The sequence below is a fragment of the Lepidochelys kempii genome, chromosome 10 (assembly GCF_965140265.1).
Source record: "Lepidochelys kempii isolate rLepKem1 chromosome 10, rLepKem1.hap2, whole genome shotgun sequence".
Classification (NCBI taxonomy): Eukaryota; Metazoa; Chordata; order Testudines; family Cheloniidae; genus Lepidochelys; species Lepidochelys kempii.
The window spans coordinates 71658666-71677030 of record NC_133265.1 but is presented as its reverse complement, the minus strand read 5'-3'; the positions used below and the strand labels follow the sequence as shown (position 1 = coordinate 71677030).

Below are 18365 nucleotides of genomic sequence, written 5' to 3'. Positions count from 1 at the left end.
AAAGGAAACCAAGGAAGAATGCTCCTGGGTAGGAGCATTTCCAGAAGGCAGGGACCATGAATGCTGAGTCTCAGAGAAACCTGGCTCCCATGAAAGAATTCACCAAGCAACAGCAGAAGCTCTAGGAAAAAAAGGAATGATATGCTGTCCTGAGGAAGGATTGTCATGGTTTGGTCTCTGTGGGTACTTTGGCCCGAAAGGAGAGACCCTTCCCCAGCTAGTCACAATAAGTCCCTGGCTCCAGAGAAGTGTCCTGGCTCATGAAGTCCTCACTGTTAAGGGACCTTGGGCATAACTGAGGTTGACACACTAAGGCTGACTCAGCCGCTTCTCCCTCCAGCTACAGAGAGATACAGACTCTTTGTGTGATGTTCTGCCTTTGGAGTTGAATAAACTAGACCCCTGAAGGGATGCTGTTCAATATACAAGCCTCATTGGACTTATTAAAATCCTCACTCTCAGAAACTGAGGCAGAGATGGAATAGCAAGTGCTGTACCAGACTGCTAGGGGGAGGACCCCCATTCAGGGGCCTATGAGAATTAGGTCCCCAAGTCCTACTGAACTAGTCTCCTTTGAAAATCTCAGTCATACTGTGTATAAAAATTGTTCATGCTTTCTTTGTATCCTCATTGCCTGCCCTTTGTAGGCTGCATTTTGCCATAGGGCTCAATCCTGCGAGGCGCTGAATACTCTGGCTCTGATGCAGCAAAGCCCTTAAACATGTGAGTAGTTCCATGTCTCCCTATTGTTTAGCACAATGGAGTTGAGTAATGGCTGGGTCCCCTGGACACCACTTTATGAGAAATAGTAACAAAGTCGTCTAGTGCTGGACACTGGAAAGAGGAACAATGTTGGAGGTCTGGCTGAGGGTGACATGGGTTCGGTGGCCTGGTTGACATAGCAGGGACAGCTGCATAAAACTCTAGTGAGGATAGACGTTAACATTGTGTCTTCGTTTGCCATACTGTTAAATCCTGGCTCCTCACTGGCTGAAAACATACCTGTGATGAGACATAACAGCAGGTGCACAACTACTTCCACCCTGATAGTAGTGTGCTCGGGTGTTCCATGCATGATCTGCATTATAAACTGGGGAAATGCTTCTCTCACTTAATTCCGTGCTATTGCACCTGTGTGCACCAGGTGTCAGCAGTACTGCTGTTTCATTATGGATCTGAGAATATGCTCCTAGACTGGCATGTCCAGGACATGCCAACTTTCTTAGGGCTTGTCTTCTCTGGGAACTTGCATTGGAAAAATCCACCCCCCTGCCCCTCAGACAGACATGGTTATGAAACAGAACCAACTAATTACAGTAGTAATAATTCATTCCAGTAGAGCCAAGCAATCCTAATCAAGGATGGGGGTCCTATTAAGCTAGGTGCTGTACAGACATGTAACAAGACAGTCTGTGCCCCAGAGAGCTTACAATCTAGGTGTTAAACAGGAGCCAGCAATTGGATGTTGGTGAGGGTTAGGTTACAGTAAAATAGTTTACCTGAAAATCAGAAGTTGCAGTTTGCTGCTTAACTAATCAGTGCCCGAGGTAGCAATCTGTAAGCTTTGTTGCAGAACTTGCTGTTAAGGAGAGATTGAAAGAGGATAAGGTGGTGAGTTTATGAAGTTTGATGTGTGGTTTTTCATGCATGGGAGGAAGTGCGGAGGTGGTGATGAGAGAAGCAGACGTGGGCAGTCGAAGCTGGACTGGCTGGCATCGCTGACAAACCTAGTGTGCAAATAATTGCATCCTGAATGGCTGCAGTTAAATTCAGTAAAACTTAATTGTCTTTAACGGGCCAAAGGTAAATAAATGATCAGGCAGATAAATATACTGGGTGAAATCTTGGGCCTTTGAAGTCACTGGCAAAACATCACCCACTGTGATTGCACCCACTGCTTATTTCTTTCTCCATCTTCCTTCTTCTGTCTGACTGCCTGTCTAGTCTGAAGTTTCTCTTTTAGTGGTATCTGGATGCTCCTCTTTGCTTTCCAATTGGCTTATCAAAAGTGAATAAAACTTTGCTGGAGCACTATCTTCTTCTGACCATTTTGAATGATGGCTTAAAAAGAACAATTGCTCTTCTTTTGAAATTCCTTTCCTTATTGGATTTTCCAGTATTTCTGATGAAGACATGACGAATATATATAACAGCAATGCATATCTCACTGAGCATCATGATTGATTCTCCGGGCCTGGGTCAGTATTTACCTCGTAGGTCAATAAATCCTGATTTTCATTTGTAGAAGACTTGATATGTGCTTATAAAGACCATCTAAAATTCCACGGAAAGTGGGAATATGCTGAGCGCCTAGCTACCTGAAGACTGATGCTGAAGAGATTGATTGATTAGACTATGTAAAATAGGTCACTTACTGTGCTTTGGTTTATAGGGATATGTACAATATCCTAACAATATGCAATAACTACTAGTGTAATAGCATGGTTGTATTTTTCTGCAGATTACATAGTAAAGACTTTGAACTTAGAGAAACCAAGATTAATTGCCTGGTAAGGTGCAGGTTTTAGACCTCCAGAGGATAATGCTGAAGTTTAGAAGTAGAAGGAATTTGACAAACTGCCCTTTGATTGCATCATAAGATGCACGTATGATCCTGAGCTGCCATGGAATCATTACAGTGATGGGACACAGTTCCTCGTGTTTCAAACAAAACAACCTCCAGAATCAGGTGGACTGGCAGAGCCTAGGAAGGCTGATCACAATTGATCAACAGCATATGGTGTTCATTATGGGCATGCCCCATAGCCCAAGAGCCTCTGAGGAGCTCTAAAGAAAGGGTGGTTCTTTAGCAACTGGTCAACTCACTACTGTCACACATTGCCATTGGAAGGGCTAGAATCCTTCCTGTTTTATGGTCAGTGTTGTTCCTTTTTCTGATCTCCAGGTATTCTGCGACTATCACGGCCACTCCCAGAAGAAGAATGTGTTCCTCTATGGCTGCAGCATCAAGGAAACCTTGTGGCAGGCAGGCTGCACTGTCAACACAGCAGTTGTCACAGAAGATGTTGGCTACAGGGTGAGACTTTACATTACAGTACACACCTACTGTGCACTCGTGCACGCACACACAATTGACCTGTAAGATCATACTCAGAGTCGTTATGGTTTGCTGTCAAACTATATCTAGTGAGATCCCAAGGGGGCTGGCCTACGTCTGGTTTGATTTAGTATTTTCATTAATGATTTGGATAATGGCGTGGAGAATATGCTTATATAATTTGCAGTTGACATCAAACTGGGAATGGTTGCTAGAAATTTTGGGGACAGGATTTTGAATTCAAAATGATGTTTGGAAAATAGTCTGAAATCAACAAGGTGAAATTCAGTAAAGACAGGTGCAAAGTAAGAAGGAAAAATCAAATGCATAGCTACAGAATGGGGAATAACTGGCTGAATAACTGGGGAGTAGTACTTCTGAAAAAGATCTGGGGGTTATAGTGGATCACAAATTGAATGAGTCAACTGTGCTGCAGTTGCAAAAAAGGCCAGTATCATTCTGGGGTGTATTAACAGGAATTTTGTATGTAAGACACAAGAGGGAATTGTCTTGCTCTATTCAGCACTGGTGAAGCCTCAGGTGGAGTACTGTGTCCAGTTCTGGGCATGACACTTTAAGAAAGATGCAGACAAATTGGAGAGTCCAGAGGAAAGCAACAAAAATGATAAATCTGATCTCTGAGGGAAGGTTAAAAACCTGGGCATAATTAGTCTTGAAAAAAGACTGAGGGGAGACCTAAAAACAGTCTTCAAATATGTTAAGAGCTGTTATAAAGAGGATGGTGTTATATTGCTCTCCATGTCTACTGAAAGTAGGGCAAGAAATCATGTGTTTAATCTGCAGCAAGAGCGATTTAGATTAGATATTAGGAAAATCTTTCTAACTATAAGGGTAGTTAAGGTCTGGAATAGGCTTCCAAGGGAGATTGTGGAATCTTCATCATTGGAGGTTTTTTCAGAACAGTTGGATAAACACCTGTCAGGGCTGGTCTAGGTGTCCTTGGTCTCACTTCAGTGCAGGGGGCTGCAAGAGGTGATAGCTTGAAGTCCCTTCCAGTCTTGCATTTCTATGATTAGGGATGGGCCCAATCTATGAAGTTTGGAGCTGGGTGTGAACTTCCCCAGAGTCCAGAGGAATGCATTCCTGGGAGGCTGGACCCATCTCTAAAATCTATATGCACTGAATATTAGCAGAAGTATCATCTTAATGAACATGCCCCCTAATCAATGGCCACAAACACTTGCCTACCTGGGCAGCTACCTTTTTGTGTGAGTAAACCACACACATGCATAACATCATTCATTTAACCCTTTATGTACCATATAATAACACTGGTAAAAGGCCACAGGTCATCTTGCCCTGTTGAATTCAATTGCTTTATTGTTAAAAGCACCATGTCAAAATAAAAATCAAGAGTCTGATTCACCCCTATGCTACTTCAGTTTTACCTCAGCATGGCTTCATTGAAACCATGGAGTTACACATGTGTCAAACTGGAGTGATGTAGCATTGGACTTGACCCTGTATTTTTAAATATTATAACAGGAATCAGCAACCTTTGGCATGCGGCCCGTCAGAGAAATCCGTTGGTGGGCTGGGATGGTTTGTTTACCTGCAACGTCCACAGGTTCGGCCGATTGCAGCTCCCACTGGTAGCGGTTTGCTGTTCCAGGCCAATGGGGGCTGTGGGAAGTGGCGGCCAGCACATCCCTTGGCCTGCGCCACTTCCCGCAGCTCCCATTGGCCTGGAACGCAGCCAGTGGGAGCTGCAATTGGCCGAACCTACGGACACTGCAGGTAAACAATCCGTCCCAGCCTGCCAGCGGATTTCCCTGATGGGCCGCGTGCCAAACGTTGCCGATCCCTGTACTATAATGTTTAGTGTAGAGAGCACCCCCATGAGTAGATGGTGCTATAGCTTTATCTTAGTATTAAGTGTGTGTTTCGTTGTTCTGACCCGAGGTTTTAACAGGATGTTCAGTCCTGCCTATGTGTGCTGGACTTGTTACTTGCAGTGTCCCAATAAATCTGATTCGGTAAGTGAATATTAAAATACAGTTCCCTTCAGTGTTTTTCCTGTGACAGGATTCTTAAAATAGAACCCATTGGAAACTCCTATTCTCTTTAACAGACCATTTGTTTCCCATTTGTAGTCCATTCCTGTTAGAAAGTGAAACTAGACTAGATTATTTTTGCTCTGTGTTTAGTTAGCCTCGCTGTCTGGTTCTCAGGCACCAGCATCTGATGGCTGTTGGTTTGTAGTTTTTGACAGTTCAAGGGAATGAGTAATATTTAAAAATTCCCCATTTTCAATGAAACTTTTTAAAAGTGTCTTGAAAATAATTCTGTTTGTATTAGGGAAGGAGAGTTGTCTAGTGGTTAAAATAGGAGACTGGTACACAGATCTAATGGGTTCTAGTCCCAGCTCTGCCAGATTTGTGTGACTTTGGGCAAGTCCCTTCACCTCTCTGTCTGTTTCCCCATCTGAAATGAAATTATCTCTAATTATAGTTTTAAAAATTAATTTTTACAAAACCTAAATTGTAGTCCAAAAGTGGTTTAAGAGGCATAGGCTAGTGAGATCTGGCATAGAAGAGGTTATAATGTTCTTGTATAGCTCTGCACTGTTGTATGACTTGTACCTCTCCAGGACAATCTGCAACTCCCTCCCTTCCTTTAGGATACCACATCTTCCTCATTTATCTTCAGGCATCATCCAAGGAGTATACTTTCCCAGAAGGAAAGTGCTCCAGCACTCCTTGCAAGATCTTCGTTAGCCAAATCTCCCTGTTTCACAAGTGGAGGAGAGAGAACGCTCATAGTCAGCACCACTTTTGAAGCTGGGTTCTGTTTGGATTTCAGAAGCTTGAGAAGCCGGGGGAGAATCAACAGATATACAAACAGAATTCAAACATTTCCTTCAGGCATCCAGAGTGTGTCCAGAATCTGCAATTAATGAATCCAGAGCTAGCCTCCACTGCATCCAAGAACGTGCTGCAGAGGCATTCTCCAGCCCACAGCTTGCATGTCTGTTCCCCAGATGATAGGTCTTCATAACTCCCTTAGATGGTACCATACAGGAAGTTATTCTGCTAAATCAGAGAGATTGGCATGTGGCTGCAGGATAAGGCATTGAGGTTTGGCTTTTCAAAGCAGAGTAAGTGAGTTAGGTGCCCAAATCCCATTAAAAGACAGTGGGATTTGGATGCCTAATTCACTTAAGGCTTCACTGATGGGTGTGTCTATACAGCAAGCAGGATCCCATGGCAGCGAGTATCAGAGCCTGGGTCTGTGAGCCTGAGTCTGGGTAGGTGGTGATGGTTGGTGGTAGTTGTATGTACAGAATTAATGTTAATGAGGAGATCATCTAAACAGTTAGGCCAAAAGTTTGTGGTTTCTCTAAACATGTTTCAGAAAACCTAAGAAGTCTTTTTTTCCCCTGCCAGTTAAGCCAAATATTCCCCTACTCAGTGTTGTGAACCCAAGCCTAATAAGACTGAGCTATAATAGTTCAGAATCAGACAGTAAAACTGACTTCTAAACGAAGTGAAATGGACTGTTAAGATTTCATCACCCAAACTGAACAGAATGAAAAGTAAATGGTGGCATCAATGGAGAGGGTCCCCTTTGTAGGAATCTGATCAATTCAACAGTTTAAGGTGGTGACAGTTATACAGGCAAAGAAAATGTGCCCTTTATTTTAATACTGTATGGGCCAAATATACACCTGGTGTAAATGGTGCTCATTTACATCAGCATATAATTTGGCCCATAATTTCTAATTTGGTGGTCCAACACTCTTTTTATTTTGGGCGGGGAGAGTGGGTGAGGAAATGCACTTGGCTAGAATTGGGCCTTTGGATATGTGTACAGCTGCCATTAATGACAACGAACCCACTCCATGGATGTTTTTATGGCACATTGCCTCATGGGAGCTGTAGTTCAGGCCCCCATTTTCTCGTATGGACTAGGTTCCCTGAAGGATTATATTTCTCATGCTGCAACACACACTCCTCTAACCAAGCTGCGTGGTGCATCATGGGAGTTATGACTACAGGTGTATCATGGGAGATACAGCCAGCCAGGGAATCTGGTTCAGAGCGGGAGCCTGGCACATCAGGCTACGAGATGAAGTGTTTCAGGTCAGTTCAACAAATAAAAACTCAGCCTTTTGATTCACGAATGTCAAAATGTTTCATTTCAATCAAAAATTTGAAAATTCAGTATTTCAACTCTTATTCCCCATTTGAGACAAAAACAAACAGTGAAATTTTGGAATTTCCCAGGGGATGGACATTCTTGAATTTTGCTCAGATCTATTGGTGCTATGTAAATAATAACTACGTAACTCTATATCTAATTCATGTTCTTATTCTTGTTTGATTCTTTTTTTGCAGACCCTCCCAAAAATCCTGGATAAAGTGGCACCTGCATTTGTGATGAGCAGCTGTAGCTTCCTGGTGGAGAAGTCACGTGAATCAACAGCACGGGTAGTAGTGTGGCGGGAGATTGGTGTGTTGAGGAGCTACACAATGGAGAACACCTACTGTGGCTGCAGCCATGGGCTCTACAAGGTGAGTACCTATGTCTGGGAGCCCATTCCTATCCTCTCTTCTCTTATGGAGCTCACTTAGATTTGCAGTGCAGGGATGAGCAGTTGTGTAATGGTGGGGTGCTGTTTTCTTGCTCAGGAGCCTTTGATTTCCTGAGCCCTTCAGTGGAATGAACTCTGAAACATTTCGCTATAATTTCTTGCCCTGAGAGTAGAATTGCCTCCAAGTTTGTACTATAATATTACCATCAGACCTCAGTCTGCTGCCTACAGTGATATGCTATTGTATCTCCTATTTTGTAGCCTCTTTCAACAGTAAAGGAAACAAGGCCTGATTCTTCTCACTTACCCTAGTGTAAATCAGGACTTATTCCATGAAGGCTATGGAGTTATAGTGGTGTAAAACTGCTGTAAGTGGGCCTGGTTCTCCTCTCACACAATAAATGTTTCTTTGGTGTTCTGAACAAAGAGGGGTCTCCTTGTAATTTAACTAAACCGAATTTACTCTGTCCTACAGAAGCTATATTGGGGCAATCAGGAATTCCGGAGAGATGGATGCTGCCTCTCCTTATTAAACTTTGAACCTGATCTGAAGCTCCGTTTACAGCAGTTGTAAGCCTGCATAACTCCACCGGTGGCATGAGACTGGTGTAATGGAGTTCTGAATCCGGCGCTGTGGCACCAGTGATTAGCATGATGTGATTAGAACGATTTGACATCTGTGCTATGTATTGTAATCTTATTGTTGGCAAGGGATTCCCACCAAACCAGTGGGAAATAAAGCCATCATATAAATCATGAGACATTCTCAACTATATTTCAAATGACACCCACAGCTATGGAGGGGAATGTGTATTCCACTGCTTGCTCTGTTGCTTACACCCTGCAGGTGTAGCCTAAGTAAAAGACCCTGTGACAGTGGGCTCTGTCAAGCCCTGTCCTTTTTAAGGGAAGCTGATGGGCTGATTGTTTTAGTTTACTCTGAGCCTCCCTAGCTCAGGGAACACCAACTGTTTCCCCTGCTGCTGTCTGTAATGACTCTTTGTACTTGCTGAAGAAACTCTCTGCATCCAAACAAAACATACAACCTTAGAGTTTGTTCCTAGAGTACAGACATCAGCATCCACTATCAAATAGCTGTAAGATGAAAGAGCATTCTGGGTAATGTTATGCAAATGAGAACACCAGGCACACACAGAGCCATTATTATTTAGCACTAGACGCACTGTAATGAACTCATCCTGATCATGTCAGGCCCATGGGAATACCCAGCGCTTGGCCTTATAAAGATATTTCCTCTGGGCTACCTCTAAGAAAACTGCAGCTTTCTGCAGGTCTGGGAGGAAGTGGTGGGTTTGGGTCAGTCAGGGGTGCTAGTCTCTCTGAATCTGTATTGCTCTAATATCGCGACGTGGGGCTCAAAGGAGTGCTATACCAGAGGGAGTAGTGTTACTGATTCAATAGGGACACTTTTCTTTCTAAGTCAATACTGACTGTCATCCCAAACAGCATGAAGGGGGTACTCATGTTTGAGTGTTGGCTATGTGTTTTGAATGAGACACATACGCTCTGACCACTTGTGTCTGTGAAAAATCTTGTGGCATTTTTAACAAGAGTAAGGTTATTAACCCCAGTAATTATACTCTGCTGGTCTGAGCTCTCCGTTCAGTGTCAACTGGTGGATTCTTCCTCTCCCAAAACAAATAGGGAGTGTTGCTAGGGCAGAATGGCTGCCATGTTTCAACCCATTTCTGTCGGAGGGGGTCAGTGTCCCTATATGCAGAAGTGTTAATAAAGCAATTAGGGGTCCTAAAGGTCCTTCAGGATAATTACTAATTAATTATTTGTAGTAATACATTGCAAATTACTCTCTGAGCAAAGGATCTCAAGGATTTTGCAAACCTTATACACTAACAACTTTGCCCTCCAGTGAAGTGTAGCCAGGAGGAACTCAGCAGCTGCTTTAACAGTACGTAAGAATATAGAAGTCCAGGGCAGGAAGTGAAGAAATAATTGCAGAGAGAATTTAAGGAAAGATAATATAATTACCCAGATTGGCCAGAGCAGCACAACTACCACCTCCTTCTCCTAGGAAAAGTGCTAATGGATTTTTAATAAGCACCAGAGAGCAGAATTTTCATCCTACATTTTATCCAAAAAGACAGTGGATAGTTAGATACCAGGATGCCAAAACTCCTGTTGATTTCAGTGGGGCCAGGATTTCACCCAGATACCTCTAGCAATGCAGAGTGCCCTAGCACCATACTGGAGTATCAGACAGGATCATTATCCACTGAATCACTATGCATACCAGCTGTATGTGGTCCTTGACCCAACACTGCTTAGCTTGTGTGGGGTCTGATATGATCACAACTTGAGGTGGTAGGACAGTAATGTGAAAAGCCCTGTATAAATGTTGTATTCAGTGATTAGCTTCAGTGCATTTCTGTTGTTTTCTCAATGTCTCTTCTCTATTTTGGAGGTCTTAAGGGATACACAGAAATACCCAGTGTTGCAGGACCTGGACTGTCTTTAACCATCCTTTGAAGTATATGAAATGCATCTCTATTTTTCCCTCTGTTTTTTTTTTCCCTTGTCCTCACCCGCATCACTGAGCAGAACGGTAGGCAGCCAGCATGGGAATCAGAGTAATTTTACATGTGGGCGCCTGTTGCAAGAGAGGGAATCAAATCCACGTTTTTGTGACCCATAAGGAAGTCTATAAGCTATAAAGCAGGATAGAAATTTCCGTTCTGAACATATTGCAAATGATTTCTGTGTGTTGGAAAGCTCAGTCCCAGTTGGATCATGAGGTTATTATTCTAAGGTCATCTTTCCATTTTTTGTTTATCATTACCATTTATCCCAAAGACAGAGGACACTTAAATATGCCCACAGGGGCATTTCTTCCTTCCATCACGCGAATATAAATATTTTTGCAGTTTCTCAGGTTAAGGCAGCTTTAAAGTAGTTCCAATCATTTCTCCTCCAGGACACTAAGTGCCTGATTTGTTAGAATTGAAATGATGTATCATTTCTTACACTGAGATTTATTTTGGAGCTGCATAAATGATCATAAGCTATTACCTTCAAATAATTGATATCAATAGGAGATTTCCCCTTCTATTTAGGAATCTGTAATTAGGGTACTACTTGTTTTTGTTCTTTTGGATTTGGGTTCCTAGGAGAATATTCTCAACATGGTAAACCAAAGATTTCATTGCATAGTCCCATGTAGTACCCAAGTCCCACCCACCAAAGACTCTCATTAGAATCTGACAGTCCCAAAGCTCCTGGGTGTAGACTGAATAAATCATTTTTATAGGGCCACATTTTTCAAGAAGCCGCAATTTAGATACTAGTTATGGGGCTGCAATTTTGGACCCTCCAGCTCCCTTGTGTGAAAATGACACAATTTAGAGAGATACCTGATTTGCGGGTGTAATTTGTCAATTAGATATCTTCATCCTGTGACCTCTGCTCCCAATTAACAGTATCTGCAGTTTTGCACCCACATTTGATTATAATTAGAATCTGTTTTTTAAACCATATGACAGCAACCCCCTACAATTATATCCATAAACTCACCTGGACAAACAGGCCCTTCAATTTTTTTTTATGTTTTTAATTATATAGTCTCTTAATGCACCTTACAAACAGCAACTAAGTCTTCCAGCACCCCATTGTACCAAGAGGGAAACTGAGGCTCAGATGACTAAAGACACTTGCCTGTGGCCATATCAGTAAGTCCTGGCTGCCAGTCTCCCCATCTAACCAATAACCCATGCTTCCTTCCCCGTTGCAAACAATAAGGCAGCAAATTCTGCTCTCCTTGTTCATGCAACTAGTCCCTTTGCCCACTCTGACCACTAACTTAGTCTGTGTAGTTACACAGAGTGCTACTAGGGAGTTGTTAAAGGATTGGGCAAGAACAAAAAAGCCCTCTAGATGCCATTAAAAAAAGCTGCCCTAAGCTGCATGTCAATGGTAAGTGTGTCCTATGACATCAAAGTGGAGGAGGGACTGAATTAAAATAAAACCCAGTACTTCCTGGTAGTGAGTCCAGCCTGAAAGTTTTCAGGGAATGTTGCCTGGCTTGCATTAAAACTTACAACCCCCATTTTAGAAATGGTTAATTGTGTTAAAATTAAGAAAGGTGTTTGGCATGTGTGATATTCTAATAAGAATCAAGAGTGACCCCAACCTCATTTAAAAGTCATTTGACTTCAAAAGGCTGGGAATATTAAAGATGGTTTATCTCTGTTGAATCGCCCTGTCTCTGTAATCCATGGAAATGCAATAAGCCAATCGCCCTTAAGGAAGAGAAACATAAAACCAAAGAAACTATTGATCTTATCTGAGATTTTATTCAACCTAAGGAAGAAGAAGAAAAATCCAAACCCCAACTCTTTCTCATTTCATCTAGGTTGCCTGATGGAGTCTTATAGGAGCAGTGTCTCTATCAGAAAGTGTTGCTAAAAAAGGAGTAATGGATTTCAGCGGGGAATTCTCCCTCCCACTCCTACCTGTTTAGAAACCCTATGGTTGAAAGAGAAAAACAATCAGAAAATTGAAGAAGCTCATAACTTCATTGCCTCTGCGAAGGCTGAGTGTTTGGTGGACTAAACCAAACAGTCTCCCAGCCCACCACATGGGTTTTTATTGCAACAACCTCTCAAATATTAAGTTTGTCGGGACCATCTTTTGTTTGTGTGAAAATGAATTCTGTGTGGCACCTTTTTAAGAAGTTTTACCCATTCTGACCATGAGTCCTGATCTAAGAAGAGTCAGGTAATTTAGTCTCCAGCGAGCTATCTTTTGATACTTCCACAAGTTTCTCATAGCTTCCATTTCCTGCCCCTGTATATAATACAACTTTGCCATGACCATACAGTAACAGGCTATTCAATACCATTCCATATAGTATCATATCACAATTTATTATGCCATCCTATTCTGTTCCATGCCAAACCATACTGGAGACTATTTAGTACTGTATTGTACCATACTGTGTTAGTTAGTTCCATACCATGCTGTACATAAGACTGGAAGGGACTTCCTGGGTCACTGTCCAGTCCTCTGCTATTGCAGGCAATGCTCTTCTATAATCCTGTTCATAAATGTATTAAGCTCCATGTTAAAATTAATAAGGTGGTTGTTTGCCCCACTTCTATTGGAAAGCAGTCATAGAACCGTACTTCTTTAATGTTTGGAAATTTTCTTCTAATATCCAGCCTAAATTTACTCATGGTCAGTTTATACTCATTCATTCTTGAGCCAGCATTGTTCTTTAGCTTAAATAGCTCTTCTCCATCCCTAATTTTCAGCCCTGTGGTGTATTTATAGAGAGCAACCATATCCCCCCAAACCCTTCATTTTGCTAGGCTAAACAAGCCAAGCTCTTAAGGTAAGTCTATCCTGCACGCTTCTTTCAGCAGCATGTAGAATATACTGCACGCCCCCCTCCGCATGGGTAGAAAGAGTGGTGTAGATTGTGAGGCACTGTTCAGGCAAGTAAAAAAACTCCTGAACCCTGTGTGTATGTACCCTACAGGGCTCTCTACATGCCCGAGCGGGGCCTCCCCTTCTGCACTGCTATTTTTATCAGCATAGTGACACTGCCTCCTGGCCCTGCTGGAGTCTTTCCCTGAGGTGGGGAAAGCTCTGGTAACTCCCCATCGCTGGCTGGCAGTTCTCAGCTGCAATGGGGAAAGGCTCTGGCAGTTCCCTGTGTTGGGGAAAGGCTCCAGCAGTTGACCGTTGCTGAGCCTTTCTCCTCTGCCTCCCCCCGCCAGAGCCTTTCATTGACATGTGTAGCTACACACCATAGTGAGGACATAGCGTCTACATGTCACCACCAGACATATCCTCATATCTTACATGTCCCCACAAGAGGTGTGCAACATAGATGTAGCCTTAGGGCTAGTCTAAGCTAGAAACGCTACAGTGGTGCAGCTGCAGCATGTCTGGTGAAGACGCTCTGCCAGTGGGAGAGAGTTCTCCCGTCGGCATAATAAAACCACCTCTGCGAGAGACGATAGCTGTGTAGGTGGGAGAAGCTCTCCTGCCGACATAGCGCTGTCCACACAGGCGCTTAGGTTGATGTAAATTATTCACACCCCTGAACAACATAAATTATACTGACATAAGTGGTAGTGTTTACAGACCCTTTGGTCTCCTCTCATCAGATATGTTCTCCGTTCCTCTGATCATGCTAGTAGCCCTTCTCTGCATCGGTCCTGCATTATTTTATTCAGTATCCTATTGTACCATACCATACTATTCAGTTTGTATACTGCCCTGTATTTTTCAGCTCCATCCCATGCTAACCTTGGCTTACCATTCTGTACTGCACCATGCTTTCAGTACCATGCCATGCGGGTACAGAATTTTGCTCGGCATGTGTACATGATGGAGGAAATAAATCAGTAAGGAAATAGATTTTAGCCTTATGCTACTAAGGGCTGCTTATAAACAACAGGGAGTAACACAAATGAGTTGTAAAATGATTACAGATACCTTGACATTGCCCTTTGAAGTGGATTGTGCTGGTGATATAGATCGTTCTTTGAAGAGAGCCTTTGGGAGTGGAGAGGGAAACAGTTTTTGTTGCCCAATCTAATGCTTCTAACTTGGAGAAATTGAACAGTCCTGATTTTCTCATCAGACTTGAGTGGAAGAGGGAATAACCACCACTTCCCAGATGACTTTGGGTACAGGGATAGCAGTATCAGGCAGAGTGCTAACAGACAAGCGCTCGAGACTTCTTTGACAAGCCTTCAAAAGCTCTCTGTCAAAACTAAGATCTGTGAAAGACCCAACATTTCCATCTCACAGTATTTCACTGTAATAATGTTAGTCGCTCTCTGGGTGAAGTCACGAAGCCAAGTATGGTGGGTGAGCTGCGAGGAAGGTTTTAGGGTAGAAAGGGGTTTAAAAGACTCAGATCCTGATTCTCCACTTCTCTGCACTGGGTGAAGTCATTTACACTGGTGCAAAGTGGGTGTAAAAGGCTAGAGAATCAGAATAGTAGTGGTTTTCCCTCGCTTTGCACCGTTATAAATAACTAACCAGGGTGCTGACCAATATAGAATCAGGCTACAATAATTTGTAAAAAAGTAAAAGCAACTGGAAAGCTCAGCATACCTTGATTAAACCCTGGGAGTCTTCAGAAGTTACAAATGGCAACCATCACTGCTCACAGTGATGCCAGGAGCCACGCACGGCATGTACCATTGGCAGGGCTGAATTAAGACACAGGCAACCGTGGCATGTACCTAGGGCCCAGTTCATGGTGAGGGGGGCAACCTGAGTTCTCGCTGGTTTGCTTCAGGAGCCGGCCTTGTGGCTGTGGCGAGGAGGAGCAGCACTGGCCACCCCCTGCACACTCAGGTTTGGCCCTTCAGCCCTGCTTTCATGATGGGGGAGGGGCCCGTGAGGGCAAACTTCAGTGACCACCATTCACACAGGTTTGGCCCCATGACCCCTTCCCCATCACGATGGAGGGACTGCCAGGCCAAATGTTAATAGGCAGTGGGGCAGCCAGTGCTGCTGCTCCTTGCCACTTCTGTGCAGCTGGTGCTGGCACCTGGGCTTCCTGATCAGAGGCCTGGCCAGCCTTTTCTGTGACTTGTGTCAACTGAAATGTTTTAAGGAAGTATCATGCTGATGAAGTACCACAGGAATATGGCAGAGTTATGGGAAGAGCATCACGATGAGTAGTTCTGCCCCTTCATTAGAGAGGGACTTTTTTCATGATGATTCTCTTTGTTTCTGCTTTTTTACAACCAGAGCTAGCCAAATGATTCATAATGAATAATTTGTTCAGTGAATGTTGCCATTTTTTTTTCCTTTGTGGGTCATCTGTGGGCAGCTCACAAAGTGTACCCATTATTTCAAATTACTCACTGAATAATTTCTGTGAGCAATTCTTGGTCTGATTGTTTAATTTGATATTCAACATTTGAGTTGCTTTGATAGGACTCATAGGTCACATAGTCTTGTTTTTTTTCCCCTGAGAGGATGGACATAACTGTAGGCTTCTGGGTGCAGAAACCGGATTTATTCATTTGAAATCCTTTTTTCCGCCACCCAGTATCTTGCAATATTTGCCAAAAACTGTTGTTTCAGCAATCTTCATGCAACTAAATACCTTTGCTCAGTATCTGTGGGAATGGGTGCAAAGAGAATGGGCTCGAAATCTTTAAAAATTCAAATGTACATTTTGTGGAAAATGTTCTCACAGCTCTGTCTGTGACTACCTCAGTTCATCTCATAGTTCATTTTCGTCTCTGAAAGCTGGTATTTATCTGAAAGCTGTCAAGTGATTAAAAAATTTAATCTTGATTAGTGGCATGATTAATTGCACTGTTAAACAGTAATAGAATATAATTTATTTAAATTTTTTTGATGTTTTCTACATTTTCAAATATATTGATTTGAATTACAACACAGAATACAAAGTGTACAGTGCTCACTTTATATTTTTGATCACAAATATTTGTGCTGTACAAAACAAAAAATAGTATTTTTCAATTCACCTCATACAAATATTGTAGTGCAATCTCTTTACCATGAAAGCTGAAGTTAGAAATGTAGAAATATGTATTAAAAAACCCTGCATTCAAAAATAAAACAATGTAAAACTTTAGCGCCTACAAGTCCACTCAGTCCTAGTTCTTGTTCAGCCAGTCACTCGGACAGACAAGATGTTTACATTTCCAGGAGATAATGCTGCCCGCTTCTTGTTTACAATGCCACCTGAAAGTGAGAACAGGTGTTTGCATGGCACTGTTGTAGCCGCCGTTGCAAGATATTTGTTTGCCAGATGCACTAAAGATTCATATGTCCCTTCATGCTTCAACTACCATTCCAGAGAACAGTGTCCATGCTGATGATGGGTTCTGCTCAATAACAAGCCAAAATAGTGCAGACTCACGCATGTTTACTTTCATCATCTGAGTCAGATGTTACCAGCAGAAGGTTGATTTTCTTTCTTTGGTGGTTCAGGTTCTGTAGTTCCGCATTGGAGTGTTCTCTTTTAAGACTTCTGAAAGCATGCTTCACACCTCATCCCTCTCAGATTTTGGAAGGCACTTCAGATTCTTAAACTTTGGGTGGAGTGCTCTAGCTATCCTTAGAAATCTCACATTGGTTTATGTTCTTCTTTATGTTTTGTCAAATCTGCAGTGGAAGTGTTCTAAAATGAACATGTGCTGGGTCATCACCCAAGACTGCTATAATATGAAATACATGGCAGAATGCAGGTAAAACAGAGCAGGAGACATATTATTCTCCCCCAAGGAGTTCAGTCAAATTTTAATTAACACATTATTTTTTTAACAAACATCATCAGCATGGAAGCATGTCTTCTGGAACGGGAGACGAAGCATGAAGGGGCATATCTGGCACGTAAATACCTTGCAATGCTGGCTACAAAAGTGCCATGCAAATGCGCGTTCTCACTTTCAGCTGACATTGTAAATAAGAAGCCGGCAGCATTATGTCATGCAAATGTAAACAACTTGTTTGTCTTAGTGATTGGCTGAATAAGAAGTAGGACTGAGTGGACTTGTAAGCTCTAAAGTTTTACATTGTTTTGTGTTTGAGTGCAGTTATGTAACAAGAAATTTACATTTGTAAATTGCACTTTCACGATAAAGAGACTACATTATGGTACTTGTATGAAGTGAATTGAAAAATACTATAATTTAAATATAATTTTTACAGTGCAAATATTTGTAATAAAAATAGTAACATAAAGTGATTACTCTACACTTTGTATTCTGTGTTGTAATTTAAATCAATAAGTCCATTTAAAAATGTAGAAAAAATCCAAAAATAGTTAATAAATTTCAATTGGTATACAGTTTAACAGTGTGATTAAAACTGTAATTAATCACAATTAATTTTGATGAGTAAATCCTATGAGTTAAATGCGATTAGTCGACAGCCCTATTATTACGCATGGGGGACTCAGAGGCATCTTTGAAACTTAAACTACCAAAAAGTCAACTAAAAAATTCCACCGTCTACAGCAGTGGTTCCTAAACTAGGGGTGCCGCTTGTTCAGGGAAAGCCCCTGGCGGGCCTGACCGGTTTGTTTACCTGCTGCGTCCTCAGGTTTGGCCAATCGTGGCTTCCACTGGCCGTGGTTCGCCGCTCCAGGCTAATGGGGGCTGCGGGAAGGGTGGCCAGCACGTCTGTTAGCCCGCGCCGCTTCCTGCAGGTCACATCGGCCGAGAATGGTGAACCGTGGCTACTGGGAGCTGCGAGCGGCTGAACCTGCAGATGTGGCAGATAAACAAACTGACCCGGCCCACCAGGGGCTTTCCCTTAACAAGCGGCGCCCCTAGTTTGGGGACCACTGCTCTATAGGGAAAAGCCTTAGTAAACAGCTAGACCTTGAAAGTCTGCAAACTATGGGGCTCTTTCTTACCAATAGGAGAAGCAAATTCAGGAGCTGTGGGATTCCACAGAGATTGTCTTGACCCCCAACAACCCCAGGAGATGTGGGGATAGCCAGTGAGAGTATCCTGGATGGTCTCAACACCCATGTTGGTGAACAAGGAGAGATGTCATTATGAGTCATGACCCAAACCACATAGGGCTTAAATGGTTTCTTCATAGTCAACAATTCAGTAATATTTACTAGACGTATTTCTAAGATGCTCACCACTGTTATGTCTGAGCACCATTAATTTAAAAGTCTGTATATCTCAAGACAAAGAAATAAGACTCTCCATTATCTTCCCCTCTTCCCTTCCTCCTCCCCCGCTACCAACCCCTCTGCAT

General features: G+C 42.6%; 1 protein-coding gene across 1 annotated transcript in view; it reads left to right on the top strand.

The window, feature by feature from the left end:
- Positions 1-18365, top strand: part of AGBL1 (AGBL carboxypeptidase 1) — a 354690-nt gene that overhangs the window by 188604 nt on the left and 147721 nt on the right. Inside the window, exons 18-19 of the mRNA XM_073304655.1 lie at positions 2906-3037; positions 7417-7593. Coding sequence (XP_073160756.1) covers positions 2906-3037; positions 7417-7593 — 309 coding nt within the window. The remainder of the gene's footprint in view (positions 1-2905; positions 3038-7416; positions 7594-18365) is intronic.